The sequence below is a fragment of the Ascaphus truei genome, chromosome 23 (assembly GCF_040206685.1).
Source record: "Ascaphus truei isolate aAscTru1 chromosome 23, aAscTru1.hap1, whole genome shotgun sequence".
NCBI lineage: Eukaryota > Metazoa > Chordata > Amphibia > Anura > Ascaphidae > Ascaphus > Ascaphus truei.
Window position 1 is genome coordinate 107,753 of NC_134505.1, and position 23,823 is coordinate 131,575.

At 51.4% G+C, this 23,823-nt stretch overlaps 1 protein-coding gene across 4 annotated transcripts; it reads left to right on the plus strand.

Annotated features, from left to right (window-relative positions):
- The first annotated feature begins 10,520 nt into the window (after positions 1-10,520).
- Positions 10,521-23,410, plus strand: LRRC3C (leucine rich repeat containing 3C). Of its 4 annotated transcripts, none has more exons than XR_012789954.1 (4): positions 10,521-11,246; positions 16,988-17,080; positions 18,985-22,885; positions 23,012-23,410. XR_012789954.1 is itself a non-coding variant. In XM_075580137.1 (3 exons), the coding sequence occupies exon 3, from the start codon at positions 19,090-19,092 to the stop codon at positions 19,870-19,872; it is 783 nt and encodes a 260-aa protein (XP_075436252.1). In that variant the 5' UTR covers positions 10,521-11,246; positions 16,988-17,080; positions 18,985-19,089; the 3' UTR covers positions 19,873-23,410. The 4 variants fall into 4 exon arrangements, 2 of the variants coding, with proteins under 2 accessions (XP_075436252.1, XP_075436253.1); XR_012789955.1 differs by having other exon boundaries at positions 18,985-22,638; XM_075580137.1 differs by having other exon boundaries at positions 18,985-23,410.
- Positions 23,411-23,823: the final 413 nt, after the last annotated feature.

Genomic DNA, 23,823 nt, shown 5'->3' on the forward strand with positions numbered 1-23,823 from the left:
GGTTGTATATACACAGTACAGGGGGTGAGATGGTTGTATATACACAGTACAGGGTGTGAGACGGTTGTATATACACAGTACAGGGGATGAGACGGTTGTATATACGCAGTACAGGGGATGAGACGGTTGTATATACACAGTACAGGGGATGAGACGGTTGTATATACACAGTACAGAGGATGAGACGGTTGTATACACACAGTACAGGGGATGAGACGGTTGTATATACACAGTACAGGGGATGAGACGGTTGTATATACGCAGTACAGGGGATGAGACGGTTGTATATACACAGTACAGGGGATGAGACGGTTGTATATACACAGTACAGAGGATGAGACGGTTGTATACACACAGTACAGGGGATGAGACGGTTGTATATACACAGTACAGGGGGTGAGACGGTTGTATATACACAGTACAGGGGATGAGACGGTTGTATATACACAGTACTGAGGATGAGACGGTTGTATACACACAGTACAGGGGGTGAGACGGTTGTATATACGCAGTACAGGGGATGAGACGGTTGTATATACACAGTACAGGGGATGAGACGGTTGTATATACACAGTACAGGGGATGAGACGGTTGTATATACACAGTACAGGGGATGAGACGGTTGTATATACGCAGTACAGGGGATGAGACGGTTGTATATACACAGTACAGGGGATGAGACGGTTGTATATACGCAGTACAGGGGATGAGACGGTTGTATACACACAGTACAGGGGATGAGACGGTTGTATATACACAGTACAGAGGATGAGACGGTTGTATATACACAGTACAGGGGATGAGACGGTTGTATACACACAGTACAGGGGATGAGACGGTTGTATATACACAGTACAGGGGGTGAGACGGTTGTATATACACAGTACAGGGGATGAGACGGTTGTATATACACAGTACAGAGGATGAGACGGTTGTATACACACAGTACAGAGGATGAGACGGTTGTATACACACAGTACAGGGGATGAGATGGTTGTATATACACAGTACAGGGGGTGAGACGGTTGTATATACACAGTACAGGGTGTGAGACGGTTGTATATACACAGTACAGGGGATGAGACGGTTGTATATACGCAGTACAGGGGATGAGACGGTTGTATATACACAGTACAGGGGATGAGACGGTTGTATATACACAGTACAGAGGATGAGACGGTTGTATACACACAGTACAGGGGATGAGACGGTTGTATATACACAGTACAGGGGATGAGACGGTTGTATATACGCAGTACAGGGGATGAGACGGTTGTATATACGCAGTACAGGGGATGAGACGGTTGTATATACACAGTACAGAGGATGAGACGGTTGTATACACACAGTACAGGGGATGAGACGGTTGTATATACACAGTACAGGGGGTGAGACGGTTGTAGATACACAGTACAGGGTGTGAGACGGTTGTATATACACAGTACAGGGGATGAGACGGTTGTATATACGCAGTACAGGGGGTGAGACGGTTGTATACACACAGTACAGGGGATGAGACGGTTGTATACACACAGTACAGGGGATGAGACGGTTGTATATACACAGTACAGGGGGTGAGACGGTTGTATATACACAGTACAGGGGGTGAGACGGTTGTATATACACAGTACAGGGGATGAGACGGTTGTATATAGACAGTACAGGGGATGAGACGGTTGTATATACACAGTACAGGGGATGAGACGGTTGTATATACGCAGTACAGGGGGTGAGACGGTATCTATCTGTGCACCTGGCTGTCTCTGCGTATATATCTATCTATCTCTGCACCTGCCTGTCTCTGCGTATCTATCTATCTGTGCACCTGCCTGTCTCTGCGTATCTATCTATCTGCGTATCTGCCTGTCTATCTATCTATCTATCTATCTATCTATCTATCTATCTATCTGTGTATCTGCCTGTCTCTGCGTATCTATCTGTGTACCTGTCTATCTATCTATCTATCTATCTATCTGTGTATCTATCTATCTATCTATCTATCTATCTATCTGTGCACCTGCCTGTCTCTGCGTATCTATCTATCTGCGTATCTGCCTGTCTATCTATCTATCTATCTATCTATCTATCTATCTATCTATCTATCTGTGTATCTATCTATCTGTCTATCTGTGTAGCTGCCTCTCTAGCTTCGTATCTATCTATCTGTGTACCTGCCTCTCTATCTATCTATATATCTATCTATCTGTATTTATCTATCTAATGTATTGATATTGGTATGTGTGAGCTGGATTCTACTATGCCCTCCTTATTGCTTTTTCTGCTTACTGTTTCCTCACTCCTTTGTGAACGTCTCTGTTCTCTCCAGCTTCCCCACTCCCCACTGCACCATTATTTATACACCTCTCTCCCAGAAACTTCTTTACCCCTCAATAAAAAACACCCCCACAAATCCTCTATTCACACCCTCTATCTACTCCTTCCCTATCTCTATCTATCTATCTATCGATCTCTGCACCTGCCTGTCTCTGCGTATCTATCTATCTATCTATCTATCTATCTATCTATCTATCTATCTCTGCACCTGCCTGTCTCTGCGTATCTATCTATCTCTGCACCTGCCTGTCTCTGTGTATCTATCTGTGCACCTGCCTGTCTCTGCGTATCTATCTATCTATCGCTGCACCTGCCTGTCTCTGTGTATCTATCTGTGCACCTGCCTGTCTCTGCGTATCTATCTATCTATCTATCTGTGTACCTGCCTGTCTCTGTGTATCTATCTCTGCACCTGCCTGTCTCTGCGTATCTATCTATCTATCTCTGCACCTGCCTGTCTCTGCGTATCTATCTATCTATCTGTGTACCTGCCTGTCTCTGTGTATCTATCTGTGCACCTGCCTGTCTCTGCGTATCTATCTATCTATCTGCGTATCTATCTATCTATCTGTGCACCTGCCTGTCTCTGCGTATCTATCTATCTATCTCTGCACCTGCCTATCTCTGCGTATCTATATATCTATCTCTGCACCTGCCTGTCTCTGCGTATCTATCTATCTATCTATCTATCTGCGTATCTATCTATCTATCTGTGTACCTGCCTGTCTCTGCGTATCTATATATCTATCTCTGCACCTGCCTATCTCTGCGTATCTATATATCTATCTCTGCACCTGCCTGTCTCTGCGTATCTATATATCTATCTCTGCACCTGCCTGTCTCTGCGTATCTATCTATCTATCTGCGTATCTATCTATCTATCTATCTATCTGTCTGTCTGTCTGCCTGTCTCTGCGTATCTATCTATCTATCTCTGCACCTGCCTGTCTCTGTGTATCTATCTCTGCACCTGCCTGTCTCTGCGTATCTATCTATCTCTGCACCTGCCTGTCTCTGTGTATCTATCTATCTATCTATCTATCTATCTATCTATCTATCTATCTATCTATCTGTGCACCTGCCTGTCTCTGCGTATCTATCTATCTGCCTGTCTATCTATCTATCTATCTATCTATCTATCTATCTGTGCACCTGCCTGTCTCTGCGTATCTATCTATCTATCTATCTATCTATCTATCTATCTATCTATCTATCTATCTGTGTACCTGCCTGTCTCTGTGTATCTATCTGTGCACCTGCCTGTCTCTGCGTATCTATCTATCTATCTGCGTATCTATCTATCTATCTGTGTACCTGCCTGTCTCTGCGTATCTATATATCTATCTCTGCACCTGCCTGTCTCTGTGTATCTATCTGTGCACCTGCCTATCTCTGCGTATCTATATATCTATCTCTGCACCTGCCTGTCTCTGCGTATCTATCTATCTATCTGCGTATCTATCTATCTATCTATCTATCTATCTATCTATCTATCTATCTATCTATCTGTCTATCTGTCTGTCTGTCTCTGCGTATCTATCTATCTATCTATCTATCTATCTATCTGTGCACCTGCCTGTCTCTGCGTATCTATCTATCTATCTCTGCACCTGCCTGTCTCTGCGTATCTATCTATCTCTGCACCTGCCTGTCTCTGCGTATCTATCTATCTCTGCACCTGCCTGTCTCTGCGTATCTATCTATCTCTGCACCTGCCTGTCTCTGTGTATCTATCTATCTATCTATCTATCTATCTATCTATCTATCTGTGCACCTGCCTGTCTCTGCGTATCTATCTATCTGCGTATCTGCCTGTCTATCTATCTATCTATCTATCTATCTATCTATCTATCTATCTATCTATCTATCTATCTGTGTATCTGCCTGTCTCTGCGTATCTATCTGTGTACCTGCCTATCTATCTATCTATCTATCTATCTATCTATCTATCTATCTATCTATCTATCTGTCTGTCTATCTATCTATCTATCTATCTATCTATCTATCTATCTATCTATCTATCTATCTATCTGCGTATCTATCTATCTGCGTATCTATCTATCTGTCTATCTGTGTAGCTGCCTCTCTAGCTTCGTATCTATCTATCTGTGTACCTGCCTCTATAGCTTCCCCACTCCCCACTGCACCATTATTTATACACCTCTCTCCCAGAAACTTCTTTACCCCTCAATAAAAAACACCCCCACAAATCCTCTATTCACACCCTCTATCTGCTCCTTCCCGCTGCTGGGGATCTCCCCTAATCCTGAACCCAGACATACACACCTGCTCTCACCCACGCCTCCCTGCCACCTCCTCTCACCCACGCCTCCCTGCCATCTCTTCTCACCCACGCCTCCCTGCCATCTCTTCTCACCCACGCCTCCCTGCCACCTCTTCCCCTGTAAATGGTGTTAACCTTTTCATTTAACACTGACTAACCTTAAATCTCCCCCCACAAATCAAGCATCCCAATAGCCTGCCCTCCTGGCTACTGTCCCACAGTCACTTATACCCCCCATTGTGCCCAAGCCCTGCCACATACAGCACTTATTCCCTCCCCTGCTGTCTCTGCAAGTTTCCCCTCAAACCTCTTAGATTGTAAGCTCTTCGGGGCAGGGATTTCCTTTCCCATTGTTTGAATTTTTAACATTCCCTGTGCTGTATTCTTTGTGAGGCGCTGAGTACACTTTTGGCGCTATATAAATAAAGACATACAATACAATCTATCCGTGTACCTGCCTGTCTCTCTGCGTATCTATCTATCTATTTATCTGTGTTGTATTGTAACTGGAATTCCAGTGATTCGGAACACGTGTTGCCCGTTGGAATCCATTTTGTTTCCCCAGATTGTATTCCCACTGGCCTGAGAAAGATTGTGCACTATAAGAAAAACACATTGACGGGAAAGCATTGATTTGCAGGAACGCTAGAACCAGCGAGTTGTTTATAGTACGTTTTGGGTACATGGTGAAGTCCGTGAAAGGCCAAGATAAGCGTGTATATTTAGGCATTGTGCCCGGACGTTCCCAGGACTGTGTCATTGTGTTACTGTTCCACGTGAACGAGCCACGCTCAGGTTACATTAATAGCGGGGAATTACTGTACCAATCTGTTTTTAGAGATAGATACGTCAGAACGGAAAGAATGAACGAACCACGGGTGCCATCGGGCGATCAAGAATGTCCCGCGCTCCATCCACAGCGCGCTTTCGTTCCGCCGGTGCCGGGGCGTGACGCTCAGCGCTATTTTGCCTTACGATAAATAAATGAACTGTCAGGATGTTCTTCTTCATAAGTGTGTGTGTGTGTGTGTGTGTGTGTGTGTGTGCGTGTGGAGGTAGGATAGACCTGCAATGTGTTGTTAAAAGAGGTTCTGCCCCAAGGAGCTTACAATCTATAAGGAAGGCAAAGTTGAAACATTGGATACAAGGGATGAAACGGTTGTATATACACAGTACAGGGGGTGAGACGGTTGTATATACACAGTACAGGGGGTGAGACGGTTGTATATACACAGTACAGGGGATGAGACGGTTGTATATACACAGTACAGGGGATGAGACGGTTGTATATACACAGTACAGGGGGTGAGACGGTTGTATATACACAGTACAGGGGATGAGACGGTTGTATATACGCAGTACAGGGGATGAGACGGTTGTATATACGCAGTACAGGGGATGAGACGGTTGTATATACGCAGTACAGGGGATGAGACGGTTGTATATACGCAGTACAGGGATGAGATGGTTGTATATACACAGTACAGGGGGTGAGACGGTTGTATATACACAGTACAGGGGATGAGACGGTTGTATATACACAGTACAGGGGATGAGACGGTTGTATATACTCAGTACAGGGGGTGAGACGGTTGTATATACACAGTACAGGGGGTGAGACGGTTGTATATACACAGTACAGGGGATGAGACGGTTGTATATACGCAGTACAGGGGATGAGACGGTTGTATATACGCAGTACAGGGGATGAGACGGTTGTATATACGCAGTACAGGGATGAGATGGTTGTATATACGCAGTACAGGGGGTGAGACGGTTGTATATACACACAGTACAGGGGATGAGACGGTTGTATATACACAGTACAGGGGGTGAGACGGTATTATATACACAGTACAGGGGATGAGACGGTTGTATATACACAGTACAGGGGATGAGACGGTTGTATATACGCAGTACAGGGGATGAGACGGTTGTATATACACAGTACAGGGGATGAGACGGTTGTATATACGCAGTACAGGGGATGAGACGGTTGTATATACGCAGTACAGGGGATGAGACGGTTGTATATACACAGTACAGGGGATGAGACGGTTGTATATACGCAGTACAGGGGATGAGACGGTTGTATATACACACAGTACAGGGGATGAGACGGTTGTATATACACAGTACAGGGGGTGAGACGGTTGTATATACGCAGTACAGGGGATGAGACGGTTGTATATACACAGTACAGGGGATGAGACGGTTGTATATACGCAGTACAGGGGATGAGACAGTTGTATATACACAGTACAGGGGATGAGACGGTTGTATATACGCAGTACAGGGGATGAGACGGTTGTATATACACAGTACAGGGGATGAGACGGTTGTATATACGCAGTACAGGGGATGAGACGGTTGTATATACGCAGTACAGGGGATGAGACGGTTGTATATACACAGTACAGGGGGTGAGACGGTATTATATACACAGTACAGGGGATGAGACGGTTGTATATACGCAGTACAGGGGATGAGACGGTTGTATATACACAGTACAGGGGATGAGACGGTTGTATATACGCAGTACAGGGGATGAGACGGTTGTATATACACAGTACAGGGGATGAGACGGTTGTATATACGCAGTACAGGGGATGAGACGGTTGTATATACACACAGTACAGGGGATGAGACGGTTGTATATACACACAGTACAGGGGATGAGACGGTTGTATATACACAGTACAGGGGGTGAGACGGTTGTATATACACAGTACAGGGGATGAGACGGTTGTATATACGCAGTACAGGGGATGAGACGGTTGTATATACACAGTACAGGGGATGAGACGGTTGTATATACGCAGTACAGGGGATGAGACGGTTGTATATACGCAGTACAGGGGATGAGACGGTTGTATATACACAGTACAGGGGATGAGACGGTTGTATATACACAGTACAGGGGATGAGACGGTTGTATATACACAGTACAGGGGGTGAGACGGTTGTATATACACAGTACAGGGGATGAGACGGTTGTATATACGCAGTACAGGGGATGAGACGGTTGTATATACACACAGTACAGGGGATGAGACGGTTGTATATACACAGTACAGGGGATGAGACGGTTGTATATACACAGTACAGGGGATGAGACGGTTGTATATACGCAGTACAGGGGATGAGACGGTTGTATATACACAGTACAGGGGATGAGACGGTTGTATATATGCAGTACAGGGGATGAGACGGTTGTATATACACAGTACAGGGGATGAGACGGTTGTATATACACAGTACAGGGGATGAGACGGTTGTATATACACAGTACAGGGGGTGAGACGGTTGTATATACACAGTACAGGGGGTGAGACGGTATTATATACACAGTACAGGGGATGAGACGGTTGTATATACGCAGTACAGGGGATGAGACGGTTGTATATACACAGTACAGGGGATGAGACGGTTGTATATACACAGTACAGGGGATGAGACGGTTGTATATACGCAGTACAGGGGATGAGACGGTTGTATATACGCAGTACAGGGGATGAGACGGTTGTATATATGCAGTACAGGGGATGAGACGGTTGTATATACACACAGGTATACAGATAAAACCTTGCTCGGCCTTAGTACGTATAATGCAGATACTCGCCACTCTACGTCTCACAGAGTGCGTCCCCGCGGCGAGTATAATACAGACACACATTACTCTGAATGCTAATGGGTGTAACCGCACGGCCGGCAGCAGCAGAGCTCCGCCGGTGAGCTCAGGAAGCCCCCCTCCTCTGCCCCCTGTAACTCTCGGCGCTGAGTGATCATGCACTGGGAATTACTGGGAGTACTGGGAAGCACTGGGAGTGAGGCCTGAGCTGGGACGAGCGCAGGTGAGATGTGAGATAAAGCAGCTCACAGTCCTAAATCCATCTAACTGTAAGAGACTGTCCCTCCCAGGCACAGAGTGACAGTCACACAGGCAGAAAAGACCTATACCCCATTAAGCCTGTCACTCCCACCGCAGGGTGACACAGTGACACAGACAGAAGGGAGCTATGAGCCTGTCCCTCCCCCCGCAGGGTGACACAGGCAGAAGGGAGCTATGAGTCTGTCCCTCCCCCCGCAGGGTGACACAGTGACACAGGCAGAAGGGAGCTATGTGTCTGTCCCTCCCCCCGCAGGGTGACACAGTGACACAGACAGAAGGGAGCTATGAGACTGTCCCTCCCCCCGCAGGGTGACACAGTGACACAGACAGAAGGGAGCTATGAGACTGTCCCTCCCCCCGCAGGGTGACACAGTGACACAGACAGAAGGGAGCTATGAGTCTGTCACTCCCCCCGCAGGGTGACACAGTGACACGGGCAGAAGGGAGCTATGAGTCTGTCCCTCCCCCGCAGGGTGACACAGTGACACAGACAGAAGGGAGCTATGAGTCTGTCCCTCCCCCCGCAGGGTGACACAGTGACACAGACAGAAGGGAGCTATGAGACTGTCCCTCCCCCCGCAGGGTGACACAGTGACACAGACAGAAGGGAGCTATGAGTCTGTCACTCCCCCCGCAGGGTGACACAGTGACATGGGCAGAAGGGAGCTATGAGTCTGTCCCTCCCCCCGCAGGGTGACAGTGACAGGCAGAAGGGAGCTATGAGTCTGTCCCTCCCCCCGCAGGGTGACACAGTGACACAGACAGAAGGGAGCTATGTGTCTGTCCCTCCCCCCGCAGGGTGACACAGACAGAAGGGAGCTATGAGTCTGTCACTCCCCCCGCAGGGTGACACAGTGACACAGACAGAAGGGAGCTATGAGTCTGTCCCTCCCCCCGCAGGGTGACACAGTGACACAGACAGAAGGGAGCTATGAGACTGTCCCTCCCCCCGCAGGGTGACACAGTGACACAGACAGAAGGGAGCTATGAGTCTGTCCCTCCCCCGCAGGGTGACACAGTGACAGACAGAAGGTCTCAGGTGACCTGACTGCTTTGCTTAGCTCCCTGGAAGATTTAAATCACAAGCCGCTTGCAGCTTCATAACCTGGACAGTGTTATAGCCAAAAGCAATTTATTTCTGCCAAACACCAGATCACTAACATGCTTTAACTAGTCTAGCTTACACCCCTCCCCTCTCTCACCCACCTCCCCCTCCCCTCCCCTCTCACCCACCTCCCCCTTCCCCCTCTCATCCACCCCCGTCCCCTCTCACCCACCTCCCTTTCCCTCTCACCCAGTTCCCCCTCCCCTCTCTCACCCACCTCCCCCTCCCCTCTCACCCACCTCCCCCTTCTCATCCACCCCCCTTCCCTCTCTCACCCACCTCCCCCTCCCCTCTCACCCACCTCCCCCTTCTCATCCACCTCCCCCTCCCCTCTCACCCACCTCCCCCTTCTCATCCACCCCCCTTCCCTCTCTCACCCACCTCCCTTTCCCTCACCCACCACCCCCTCCCCTCTCTCACCCACCTCCCCCTTCTCATCCACCCCCCTTCCTTCTCTCACTCACCTCCCTTTCCTTCTTATCCACCTCCCCCTCCACTCTCTCACCCACCTCCCCCTTCTCATCCACCCCCCTTCCCTCTCTCACCCACCTCCCTTTCCCTCTCACCCACCTCCCTTTCCCTCTCACCCACCTCCCCCTCCCCTCTCTCACCCACCTCCCCCTCCCCTCTCTCACCCACCCCCCTTCCCTCTCTCATCCACCCCCCTCCCCTCGCACTTATCTCTTCCTCACTTCTCTACAACTTTCCCACTTTCTTTCTCCCTCCCAATTTCCATTTCTCTTCTCTCCTCCCCCTGCTATTTCTCTTCTCCCCCTACTATATACATTCTCTCCCCCTCTCCCTGCTATATCTATTCTCCCCCTCTCCCTGCTATATCTATTCTCCCCCTCCTATATACCTTCTCTCCCCCTCTCCCTGGTATATCTATTCTCCCCACTCCTATATCTCTTCTTCCTGATATAATCTCTTCTCCCTCCTGTATCTCTTCTGCCCCTCCTATATCTCTTCTGCCCCTCTCCCTCCTGTATCTCTTCTCCCTTCTATATCTCTTCTCCCCCTCCTATATCTCTTCTGCCCCTAACCCTCCTGTATCTCTTCTCCCTTCTATATCTCTTCTCCCCCTACTCTATACCTTCACCCCTTCTCACCTGCTTCTATCCTCAAGCTTTCTCCCCTCTGCCTTTCCACCTGCCTCTTCCCCATCCTCTTCCTCCTATCTCTTCATGTCTCCCCTCCTCTCCTCCTGTATCCCTCCCTCCTTTCCTTCACATCAGGCGGAGTTTCCAGTCCCCAGCAGGGAGAGGGAGAGAGAGACCTCATTGTCACACACAGAGCTGGTTAGGGAGAGACACGGAGATGCTTAGGGAGAGACACGGAGATGCTTAGGGAGAGACACGGATAGGACACCCAAGGACCTGGAGCTGTCCACAACCCTTCTCTATCTCACCTACCCCAGAGGCAGCAAGAGGGGGGGGACAGAGCCAGGCTCCCAAATCCCCCGTCCTCAACTTTCTGCCTGTGCTGGGGGCCAGTGGCTGGAAGTCACCTGTTGCTGATGGAGGAACACTGCCTGTGTCGCCACCTAATCTGTGGGTGCCCCCCGGGAACCCCCCAACCTGGGCCAATGTTACAGAGAGAGGGGTCTGCGATCACAAGAGATGGGGGTGCCGGTAAATATCAGGGGTTTTTCTATCTGGCATGTTCTTATAAAGGGGGGTTCCCATCATGGGAAGGGGCACGTTGGAGCTGTGTTTTATAAGGGGGTGTTCTTATAACAGTGGGGTGTCCCTCGTGGGAAAGGGGCACCTCAGTGTTCTTAGAAGGGGGGTGCTCTAATATAAAGGGGTTTATTCCCATAATAATAGACAACATTGCTGTTCTTATAGGGGGAGAGGGGGGGGGGGGCTCTCATAAGAAGGAGCATGTCTAGGCGTGGAGATGTTTTTATTATTGGCCACCTCAGTGTTTTTATAAAGGGGGTGTTCTTATATAAGGGATGTATTTCCTCCCATAATAGACACTGCTGTTATGGGAACGAAGTAAGCTCTTATGTGGAGGTTTTCTTATAGAGGGGTGTTCTCACTACGGGGGTTCGGGTCCCCCCCCTATAGGAAGGGGCATATTGGGGCTGTGCGATGTTGTTATAAGGAGGGTGTTCTTATAACAGGGCTTCCCCACACAGGAAGGGACACATCCGAGCTGTACTATGTTGTTAAGGAGGGGGAGGGGGGGGGGGTGTAGAAAGGGAGGTGTTCTTATAACAGGGGGGTGCCCCTATAAGAGGGATCCCCATGGTAGTGCTGCGAGGAGGTGCTGTTATGGAGGGGGAGGGGGGTGTAGAAAGGGAGGTGTTCTTATAACAGGGGGGTGCCCCTATAAGAGGGATCCCCATGGTAGTGCTGCGAGGAGGTGCTGTTAAGCAGGGGGGGTGTAGAAAGGGAGGTGTTCTTATAACAGGGGGGTGCCCCTATAAGAGGGATCCCCATGGAAGTGCTGCCAGGAGGGAGGGGATGTTTCTGATACAATCGCCTCTCTCTGGTTATATAAGGCAGCGGACCCCTAGCTCTGTATATTGTGTGACTGCATATAACACAGAGGGGGGCCGCGCTGACCCGCAGTATGTACCCGCACAGAGGGGGCAGCGCTGACCCGCAGTATGTACCCGCACAGAGGGGGCCGCGCTGACCCGCAGTATGTACCCGCACAGAGGGGGCAGCGCTGACCCGCAGTATGTACCCGCACAGAGGGGGCCGCGCTGACCCGCAGTATGTACCCGCACAGAGGGGGCAGCGCTGACCCGCAGTATGTACCCGCACAGAGGGGGCAGCGCTGACCCGCAGTATGTACCCGCACAGAGGGGGCAGCGCTGACCCGCAGTATGTACCCGCACAGAGGGGGCAGCGCTGACCCGCAGTATGTACCCGCACAGAGGGGGCAGCGCTGACCCGCAGTATGTACCCGCACAGAGGGGGCAGCGCTGACCCGCAGTATGTACCCGCACAGAGGGGGCCGCGCTGACCCGCAGTATGTACCCGCACAGAGGGGGCCGCGCTGACCCGCAGTATGTACCCGCACAGAGGGGGCAGCGCTGACCCGCAGTATGTACCCGCACAGAGGGGGCAGCGCTGACCCGCAGTATGTACCCGCACAGAGGGGGCAGCGCTGACCCGCAGTATGTACCCGCACAGAGGGGGCCGCGCTGACCCGCAGTATGTACCCGCACAGAGGGGGCCGCGCTGACCCGCAGTATGTACCCGCACAGAGGGGGTTAAGTCTGGATGGAAACGTCTCGCTGGGATAAGGGTCTCCCGCGAACTTCACATAATGACGCCCGCGTTTAATTCAGTCGCTGTGGGTGAGCAGCAAACGCCGTAATCGCAGAGCGTATAACCGCGGTTCGGTCTGTCGCGGTGTCAGCGGAATTACACGCAGAAGCCGCGCAAAATATCCGGCCATATATCAATTATTTAATCAATTGTGTTTATGACAATCACAGATCAGAACAGTGAAGCAGTGAGGGTATATAGCACGGCAGTGAGGGTATATAGCACGGCAGTGAGGGTATATAGCACGGCAGTGAGGGTATATAGCACGGCAGTGAGGGTATATAGCACGGCAGTGAGGGTATATAGCACGGCAGTGAGGGTCTATAGCACGGCAGTGAGGGTATATAGCACGGCAGTGAGGGTATATAGCACGGCAGTGAGGGTATATAGCACGGCAGTGAGGGTATATAGCACGGCAGTGAGGGTATATAGCACGGCAGTGAGGGTATATAGCACGGCAGTGAGGGTATATAGCACGGCAGTGAGGGTATATAGCACGGCAGTGAGGGTATATAGCACGGCAGTGAGGGTATATAGCACGGCAGTGAGGGTATATAGCACGGCAGTGAGGGTATATAGCACGGCAGTGAGGGTATATAGCACGGCAGTGAGGGTATATAGCACGGCAGTGAGGGTATATAGCACGGCAGTGAGGGTATATAGCACGGCAGTGAGGGTCTATAGCACGGCAGTGAGGGTATATAGCACGGCAGTGAGGGTATATAGCACGGCAGTGAGGGTATATAGCACGGCAGTGAGGGTATATAGCACGGCAGTGAGGGTATATAGCACGGCAGTGAGGGTATATAGCACGGCAGTGAGGGTATATAGCACGGCAGTGAGGGTATATAGCACGGCAGTGAGGGTATATAGCACGGCAGTGAGGGTATATAGCACGGCAGTGAGGGTATATAGCACGGCAGTGAGGGTATATAGCACGGCAGTGAGGGTATATAGCACGGCAGTGAGGGTATATAGCACGGCAGTGAGGGTATATAGCACGGCAGTGAGGGTATATAGCACGGCAGTGAGGGTCTATAGCACGGCAGTGAGGGTATATAGCACGGCAGTGAGGGTATATAGCACGGCAGTGAGGGTATATAGCACGGCAGTGAGGGTCTATAGCACGGCAGTGAGGGTCTATAGCACGGCAGTGAGGGTATATAGCACGGCAGTGAGGGTATATAGCACGGCAGTGAGGGTCTATAGCACGGCAGTGAGGGTATATAGCACGGCAGTGAGGGTATATAGCACGGCAGTGAGGGTCTATAGCACGGCAGTGAGGGTCTATAGCACGGCAGTGAGGGTATATAGCACGGCAGTGAGGGTATATAGCACGGCAGTGAGGGTATATAGCACGGCAGTGAGGGTCTATAGCACGGCAGTGAGGGTATATAGCACGGCAGTGAGGGTATATAGCACGGCAGTGAGGGTCTATAGCACGGCAGTGAGGGTCTATAGCACGGCAGTGAGGGTATATAGCACGGCAGTGAGGGTATATAGCACGGCAGTGAGGGTATATAGCACGGCAGTGAGGGTATATAGCACGGCAGTGAGGGTATATAGCACGGCAGTGAGGGTCTATAGCACGGCAGTGAGGGTATATAGCACGGCAGTGAGGGTATATAGCACGGCAGTGAGGGTATATAGCACGGCAGTGAGGGTCTATAGCACGGCAGTGAGGGTATATAGCACGGCAGTGAGGGTATATAGCACGGCAGTGAGGGTATATAGCACGGCAGTGAGGGTATATAGCACGGCAGTGAGGGTCTATAGCACGGCAGTGAGGGTCTATAGCACGGCAGTGAGGGTATATAGCACGGCAGTGAGGGTCTATAGCACGGCAGTGAGGGTCTATAGCACGGCAGTGAGGGTATATAGCACGGCAGTGAGGGTATATAGCACGGCAGTGAGGGTCTATAGCACGGCAGTGAGGGTCTATAGCACGGCAGTGAGGGTATATAGCACGGCAGTGAGGGTATATAGCACGGCAGTGAGGGTCTATAGCACGGCAGTGAGGGTCTATAGCACGGCAGTGAGGGTATATAGCACGGCAGTGAGGGTATATAGCACGGCAGTGAGGGTATATAGCACGGCAGTGAGGGTATATCCGAGTGTTAAAGGCTGAATTGTGCTGTGGCGGCTCTCGCCGGGTGATAAAATATAATCCTATAACCTCCTCTAACCGATCCTATATCTAACTGCTCCATACACCTCCCCCCTAACTGCTCCTATAACTCCTCCCCTAACTGCTCCTATAACTCCCCCCTAACTGCTCCTATACCCGCTCCCTATAACTGCTCCTATACCCGCTCCCTATAACTCCCCCCTAACTGCTCCTATACCCGCTCCCTATAACTCCTCCCCTAACTGCTCCTATAACCTCTCCCTATAACTCCTCCCCTAACTGCTCCTATAACCTCTCCCTATAACTCCTCCCCTAACTGCTCCTATACCCGCTCCCTATAACTCCTCCCCTAACTGCTCCTATAACCTCTCCCTATAACTCCTCCCCTAACTGCTCCTATAACCTCTCCCTATAACTCCTCCCCTAACTGCTCCTATAACCTCTCCCTATAACTGCTCCTATACCCGCTCCCTATAACTCCTCCCCTAACCGCACCCTATAACTCCCCCCTAACTGCTCCCTATAACTCCTCCCCTAACTGCTCCTATAACCACTGCCTATAACTCCTCCCCTAACTGCTCCTATAACTCCTCCCCTAACTGCTCCTATAACCACTGCCTATAACTCCTCCCCTAACTGCTCCTATAACTCCTCCCCTAAGTGCTCATATAACTCCTCCCCTAACTGCTCCTATACCCGCTCCCTATAACTCCTCCCCTAACTGCTCCTATAACTTCTCCCCTAACTGCTCCTATACCCGCTCCCTATAACTCCTCCCCTAACTGCTCCTATAACTCCTCCCCTAACTGCTCCTATAACTTCTCCCCTAACTGCTCCTATACCCGCTCCCTATAACTCCTCCCCTAACTGCTCCTATAACTCCTCCCCTAACTGCTCCTATAACCACTGCCTATAACTCCTCCCCTAACTGCTCCTATAACTCCTCCCCTAACTGCTCCTATAACCACTGCCTATAACTCCTCCACTAACTGCTCCTATAACTCCTCCCCTAACTGCTCCTATAACTCCTCCCCTAACTGCTCCTATAACCACTGCCTATAACTCCTCCACTAACTGCTCCTATAACTCCTCCTATAACTCCTCCCCTAACTGCTCCTATACCCGCTCCCTATAACTCCTCCCCTAACTGCTCCTATAACCACTGCCTATAACTCCTCCCCTAACTCCTCCCCTAACTGCTCCTATAACCACTGCCTATAACTCCTCCCCTAACTGCTCCTATAACCACTGCCTATAACTCCTCCCCTAACTGCTCCTATAACCACTGCCTATAACTCCTCCCCAAACTGCTCCTATAGCCACTCCATATATCTCCTCCTATAACCCCTCCCCTAACCGCCACTATAACTCCTCCCCTAACCGCTCCCTATAACTCCTCCCCTAACTGCTCCTGAAACCCCTCCCCTAACCGCCACTATAACTCCTCCCCTAACTGCTCCCTATAACTCCTCCCCTAACTGCTCCCTATAACTGCTCCTATATATTGCCAAATAGCTCAGTTGCTTGCCGCTGAGACACGTGAGATCCCCGCTCTGTAACAGCATCGCTCCCATGTGAAACCCTTCACTGTAACGGTGCCGTGTGCGTGTTCCCGGAATATGTAGGTACATATAGGCGCACGGGCACTTATATGTATGTACGTGAGTTCCGGGTGTACACGTCGGGTACTTTCACAGCTATTCAGCAATCTAGTGCAGCACGGGAGAAAGGCGATCAGCAGACAGCCGGGGGAGAGATACTTGGCCTAAGAACTGACAATCTAAAACCCTTCGGAAACCAGGTGGTGCCACGCAGGCCGCAGCACGGCTAGGGCAGCCAGACCCTGGCACAGGTTACGGGGGGTGGTGGGGGGCGCGAGACCGCATTGGGAAGCCTGCACTGGGGTCAGATTGACATTAATTGTCTCCTTTAATGATCTGCTTGTGATGTTTTCCAGGCGTCTCGGGAATAAGCTGTCAGGGGCTGTGAGTTATCGCTAGTCACCGGGCTGTGGGGCGACGCCGCTGCCCGTCTGTCTCCGTGTGTCCAGGTGAGCAGCGCAATCACTCGTGGGGTGTGTTATGGGGAATGAGTCCCTGAGAAGGGGTGCGACGTGCGTGTCCCTGACGTCTGTGTATTAGGAGGGGGTGAGAGGTACGTGTCCCTGACGTCTGTGTATAAGGAGGGGGTGAGAGGCACGTGTCCCTGCTGTCTGTGTATTAGGAGGGGGTGAGAGGTACGTGTCCCTGATGTCTGTGTATTAGGAGGGGGTGAGAGGTACGTGTCCCTGATGCCTGTGTATTAGGAGGGGGTGAGAGCTACGTGTCCCTGATGCCTGTGTATTACGAGGGGGTGAGAGGTGCGTGTCCCTGATGCCTGTGTATTAGGAGGGGGTGAGAGGTACGTGTCCCTGATGCCTGTGTATTAGGAGGGGGTGAGAGGTACGTGTCCCTGATGCCTGTGTATTAGGAGGGGGTGAGAGGTATGTGTCCCTGATGCCTGTGTATTAGGAGGGGGTGAGAGGCGCGTGTCCCTGATGCCTGTGTATTAGGAGGGGGTGAGAGGCGCGTGTCCCTGATGCCTGTGTATTAGGAGGGGGTGAGGCGCGTGTCCCTGATGCCTGTGTATTAGGAGGGGGTGAGAGGCGCGTGTCCTTGATGCCTGTGTATTAGGAGGGGGTGAGAGGCGCGTGTCCCTGATGCCTGTGTATTAGGAGGGGGTGAGAGGCGCGTGTCCCTGATGCCTGTGTATTAGGAGGGGGTGAGAGGCGCGTGTCCCTGATGCCTGTGTATTAGGAGGGGGTGAGAGGTACGTGTCCCTGATGCCTGTGTATTAGGAGGGGGTGAGAGGTGCGTGTCCCTGATGCCTGTGTATTAGGAGGGGGTGAGAGGTGCGTGTCCCTGATGCCTGTGTATTAGGAGGGGGTGAGAGGTGCGTGTCCCTGATACCTGTGTATTAGGAGGGGGTGAGAGGTGCGTGTCCCTGATGCCTGTGTATTAGGAGGGGGTGAGAGGTGCGTGTCCCTGATGCCTGTGTATTAGGAGGGGGTGAGAGGTGCGTGTCCCTGATGCCTGTGTATTAGGAGGGGGTGAGAGGCGCGTGTCCCTGATGCCTGTGTATTAGGAGGGGGTGAGGCGCGTGTCCCTGATGTCTGTGTATTAGGAGGGGGTGTGAGGTACGTGTCCCTGATGTCTGTGTATTAGGAGGGGGTGAGAGGTGCGTGGCCCTGATGCCTGTGTATTAGGAGGGGGTGAGAGGCGCGTGTCCCTGATGCCTGTGTATTAGGAGGGGGTGAGAGGTGCGTGTCCCTGATGCCTGTGTATTAGGAGGGGGTGACAGGTATGTGCCCCTGATCTCTGTGTATTAGGAGGGGGTGAGAGGCGCGTGTCCCTGATGCCTGTGTATTAGGAGGGGGTGAGAGGTGCGTGTCCCTGATGCCTGTGTATTAGGAGGGGGTGAGAGGTGCGTGTCCCTGATGCCTGTGTATTAGGAGGGGGTGAGAGGTGCGTGTCCCTGATACCTGTGTATTAGGAGGGGGTGAGAGGTGCGTGTCCCTGATGCCTGTGTATTAGGAGGGGGTGAGAGGTGCGTGTCCCTGATGCCTGTGTATTAGGAGGGGGTGAGAGGTGCGTGTCCCTGATGCCTGTGTATTAGGAGGGGGTGAGAGGCGCGTGTCCCTGATGCCTGTGCATTAGGAGGGGGTGATGGTGCGTGTCCCTGATGTCTGTGTATTAGGAGGGGGTGAGAGGCGCGTGTCCCTGATGCCTGTGTATTAGGAGGGGGTGAGAGGTGCGTGTCCCTGATGCCTGTGTATTAGGAGGGGGTGAGAGGCACGTGTCCCTGATGCCTGTGTATTAGGAGGGGGTGAGAGGTGCGTGATAGACCAGCATCCATCTCCGCGTCCCGGATCTCACGCTCACCTCCGCTCCCGACACCCTGTTTTCTCTGTTACAGAGGAGCCGTGTTGTCCCTCGCCCCGCCAAGCCCCGAGCACGCAGCTGACCTCCGCCCACCCCTCTTCCGCTGACCTCTTCCATCCGAGCATGCTGCGGGCCTGCCATGCCTCTCTTGGACTGGTACCTCCGGCGCTCACTGACGACGTGGCTTCTCTTGCACAGCCTGGTCCTGATGTCTCTCTGCTTCCACTCCGCCACCACCTTCCCCAAGGGCTGTTACCCCTCCGAGGAGGACGGTTACAAGACACTGCGTTGCAGCAACGCCCAGCTCACCGAGGTGCCCCAGGACATCCCCAATGACACGCACCGCCTGTACTTGGACTTCAACCAGATCACCTACCTCCCATCCGACGCATTCCGCAACCTCCCCGTCCTGATGGAGCTGGACCTCTCCCACAATTCCTTGAGCCGGCTGGATGCTGCGGCCCTCAGGGGCCTGAGTGACCACTTGCACTCCCTGGACCTGTCTTCCAACAAGCTGGTGTCCGTCAGCAAGGAGATCTTTGCCAATTTGAAGGCCCGGACAAACCTCTCTGGCAACCCCTGGGTGTGTGATTGTGAGCTCCAGGAGCTGATCCGATTGGTGGAGCTGGACCCGGGCTCGTCCAACGGGATCGTGTGCGCCAGCTCGGTGCAGGAGGAGCATGCCGGGAAGCCCTTCCTGCAGGTCGTGAAAGAGGTGGACCTGTGCAATGTTTACAAGAAGACCACGGACGTGGCCATGCTGGTCACCATGTTTGGGTGGTTCGCCATGGTGATCTCCTACCTGGTGTACTACGTGCGGCAGAACCAGGAGGACGCCCGGCGCCACATCGAGTACCTCAAATCCCTGCCAAGCAAGCAGAAGCTGTCCGAGGAGCCCTCCACGCTCAGCACGGTCGTGTGACTTGGGAGTTAGAACAAAGGGGTCGCCAAAGGAACCCGCTATCCTTGCTCGGGTCGATGGGCAGCTCAGCTAGGAAGGGTTGTTTCTGCTATTTGGTAACTGGTTCACTTTTGGACTGACTGTCCTCTTCCTTCAGTTATGGGGAGGTCATCCTAGGGCTTCCCCCCCAACTGACCTTCACGGGCAGCCGGCAACGTGCCAATTTGGCAAATGGACTGGTACTGTTCAAAATGTCTCACCGGTTACTTCCATATCATGGCAGCCCTACAGCCACATCAGCTGACCCTAACGTCAAGTGGTCATTAGGTTTAGTTCAGCGACACCTCGCGTGTCCCTTCCCTCCAGCACTCGACGGGCCCCCCACGTGGGCCTACTCTTGGTGGAGGATAGTGGACAAAACAAGACGGGGACCCCCAGAGGAGGACGTGAGAAGAACCCATGAAAAGGAAGCGTCATGCTCCATAGCTTTCCCTGTAAGTCCGGGGTCTTGGGTTGATGGGGGGAGATTACAGCAACACAGGCGATATAAGGGAGATAGTCAGGGGGTGGAAACACCCTCTTTTTTGAGGACAGTGGCACCAGATCCCAGAAGACAGAGTAATTTCACTACGATGATGGCCACCTCGGGAAATGGCTATTGTGATGAGAGATGTAAACCCAGTGACAGCCTCTCCCTGGGAATCTGGATGATAAGGTTAATACGAAAAGTGAGGCCCTTAGCAGGTACGTTGCCATTGGGTAACATCATGCTGGGGAACCATCATGGGCCTTAGGGCTGACATTACCTGAAGGCAACCCAACTCTTGAGTGCCTTATTGCTTAAAAACAATGCACAAAGACAAAAGGGTTTCCAGATCCATTCGGGGAGGCTCGCCCACCCCAGGTTTCCAGTGATCACGCCAACATCCACTGTATCGGGTGGGAGATCTAACCCCAGGGCAGGCGGCAAGAGGAGAATGCAATGTGTAGGTTTCCTGTAGAGTGACCGCCGGATCCACAAGGACAGACTCATCCAGTCCTGGTTTTGCACCCCTTACTTGCCAACATCTTGGCGCAGTTTCCGAGATCCAAGAGTCGGTGTAGTGAGCGGTATAAAAACTGGACTGTCCCTAGCGTTCAGGATCCACCGGGTGGGGGGGACACAGACTGTCTCTTTCACATGGAAGGCCAGTGGCAGGGGTCTGCATGGGGCAATGGGTTTGTACAATGTATACCTTTGTCCCCTTCCACACCATGGATGGCGGGTAACACCATTACATATACAAGTGTAATACACGCAGCGGCCACCAGGTGTCAACATTGCGGTTACCTTGTTTGATAATGGCCTTTTAAACGAGTCGTCAAATCCCGCCCTGTTAGACCAAACCTCCTATCCTAAACCCAAGCGCTGGGTTTGACATACAATGTATGTATATATATGTATATGTATATATATGTATATGTATATATATATATTAGAATGTTAATTGCACAGTATGGATGGTGATATAATGAACCAAAGCCTATAAACACGAACATTCCTGGATTAGGGAGAAACGTATTCTCTTCCCTGGTTAGTTTTCTATAAAATATCAAGTTTTTCTTTGTTTTTTTTCCAAACTCCTTTTTTTGGGGGAGATCTTTCTAGGAATGAAGGAGGTGCAGATCAGGGAATAGTTTTCACCAATTCAGAGCTTGACCAGAAAACTGTGAAACTGAATATTGCAAAGCACCCTCTATTATATACACCCAGGACTGTCTGAGCCTGTCCCTGATACCCTGCAGTCAGGTCACCCTTCATCACATATACACCCAGGACTGTGTGAGCCTGTCCCTGATACTCTGCAGTCAGGTCACCCTACATCACATATACACCCAGGACTGTGTGAGCCTGTCCCTGATACTCTGCAGTCAGGTCACCCTACATCACATATACACCCAGGATTGTGTGAGCCTGTCCCTGATACTCTGCAGTCAGGTCACCCTACATCACATATACACCCAGGACTGTGTGAGCCTGTCCCTGATACTCTGCAGTCAGGTCACCCTACATCACATATACACCCAGGACTGTGTGAGCCTGTCCCTGATACTCTGCAATCAGGTCATCCTACATCACATATACACCCAGGACTGTGTGAGCCTGTCCCTGATACTCTAAGATCACCCTACATCACATATACACCCAGGACTGTGTGAGCCTGTCCCTGATACTCTGCAGTCAGGTCACCCTACATCACATATACACCCAGGACTGTGTGAGCCTGTCCCTGATACTCTGCAGTCAGGTCACCCTACATCACATATACACCTAGGACTGTGTGAGCCTGTCCCTGATACTCTGCAGTCAGGTCACCCTACATCACATATACACCCAGGACTGTGTGAGCCTGTCCCTGATACTCTGCAGTCAGGTCACCCTACATCACATATACACCCAGGACTGTGTGAGCCTGTCCCTGATACGCTGCAGTCAGGTCACCCTACATCACCTATACACCCAGGACTGTGTGAGCCTGTCCCTGATACTCTGCAGTCAGGTCACCCTACATCACATATACACCCAGGACTGTGTGAGCCTGTCCCTGATACTCTGCAGTCAGGTCACCCTACATCACCTATACACCCAGGACTGTGTGAGCCTGTCCCGGATACTCTGCAGTCAGGTCACCCTACATCACATATACACCCAGGACTGTGTGAGCCTGTCCCTGATACTCTAAGATCACCCTACATCACATATACACCCAGGACTGTGTGAGCCTGTCCCTGATACTCTGCAGTCAGGTCACCCTACATCACATATACACCCAGGACTGTGTGAGCCTGTCCCTGATACGCTGCAGTCAGGTCACCCTACATCACATATACACCCAGGACTGTGTGAGCCTGTCCATGATACTCTGCAGTCAGGTCACCCTACATTACATATACAAACAGGACTGTGTGATCCTGTCACTGATACTCTAAGATCACCCTACATCACATATACACCCAGGACTGCGTGAGCCTGTCCCTGATACTCTGCAGTCAGGTCACCCTACATCACATATACACCCAGGACTGTGTGAGCCTGTCCCTGATACTCTGCAGTCAGGTCACCCTACATCACATATACACCCAGGACTGTGTGAGCCTGTCCCTGATACGCTGCAGTCAGGTCTCCCTACATCACATATACACCCAGGACTGTGTGAGCCTGTCCCTGATACTCTAAGATCACCCTACATCACATATACACCCAGGACTGTGTGAGCCTGTCCCTGATACTCTGCAGTCAGGTCACCCTACATCACATATACACCCAGGACCCCTTAGGTTCAGGACGTCAGTCGGGGAGAAATGTATACTCCGAGTGTGATACAAACTGAACAGGTACTGAGTAACAAATGTGCACTGTCTCTCTCCCGCGCTGATTGTGTAACTGTGTCTCTCTCCCGGCCTGTGCTGAAGCTGTGCATTGTTCCTACGAGACGTGTAACATAAGAAGGTCAGGGAAAACACTTGCCTTAATTATCAGTTTGATGACAAACCAATAAAGAGACTGTTTTTTTTTCTTCTTCTGTATATTATTTCACAGTTGCTGCCGCCCTGTGGGTGCGTTACATGTGTGCGCATGCGCGCCTGCAGAATAAATGTGTGTATTTGTACATGCGCGCACCTGCGTGTAGTTTGTCACTGAGCGGGTATATGTGTGTGTGTGTGTGTGTGTGTGTGTGTGTATCCGGTCCGTGTCTGCACATCTCTCTGTTTAATGGTATTATCCTTGTGTACAGTATGTGTGTGTACTACACAACTATGAGTGTGGCATCCAAGGACACACCTGGGTATTTTGACTTGGACCCCAAGGAGCTGGGTGTGTGCCCGGCGGCCGGGCTGCCGTTCCTTATTGTCCTCAGCGGGGGAATTTCGGCTGGAAATGGCCCGGTTGGCAGCTTTGGAGCGATCGGCGCGTGCGGATGGCGCATGCGT

What these genes read in the sequence shown, in the direction of transcription:
- LRRC3C (XM_075580137.1), top strand. Translation starts at nt 19,090, where the DNA reads ATGCCTCTCTTGGACTGGTACCTCCGGCGCTCACTGACGACGTGGCTT.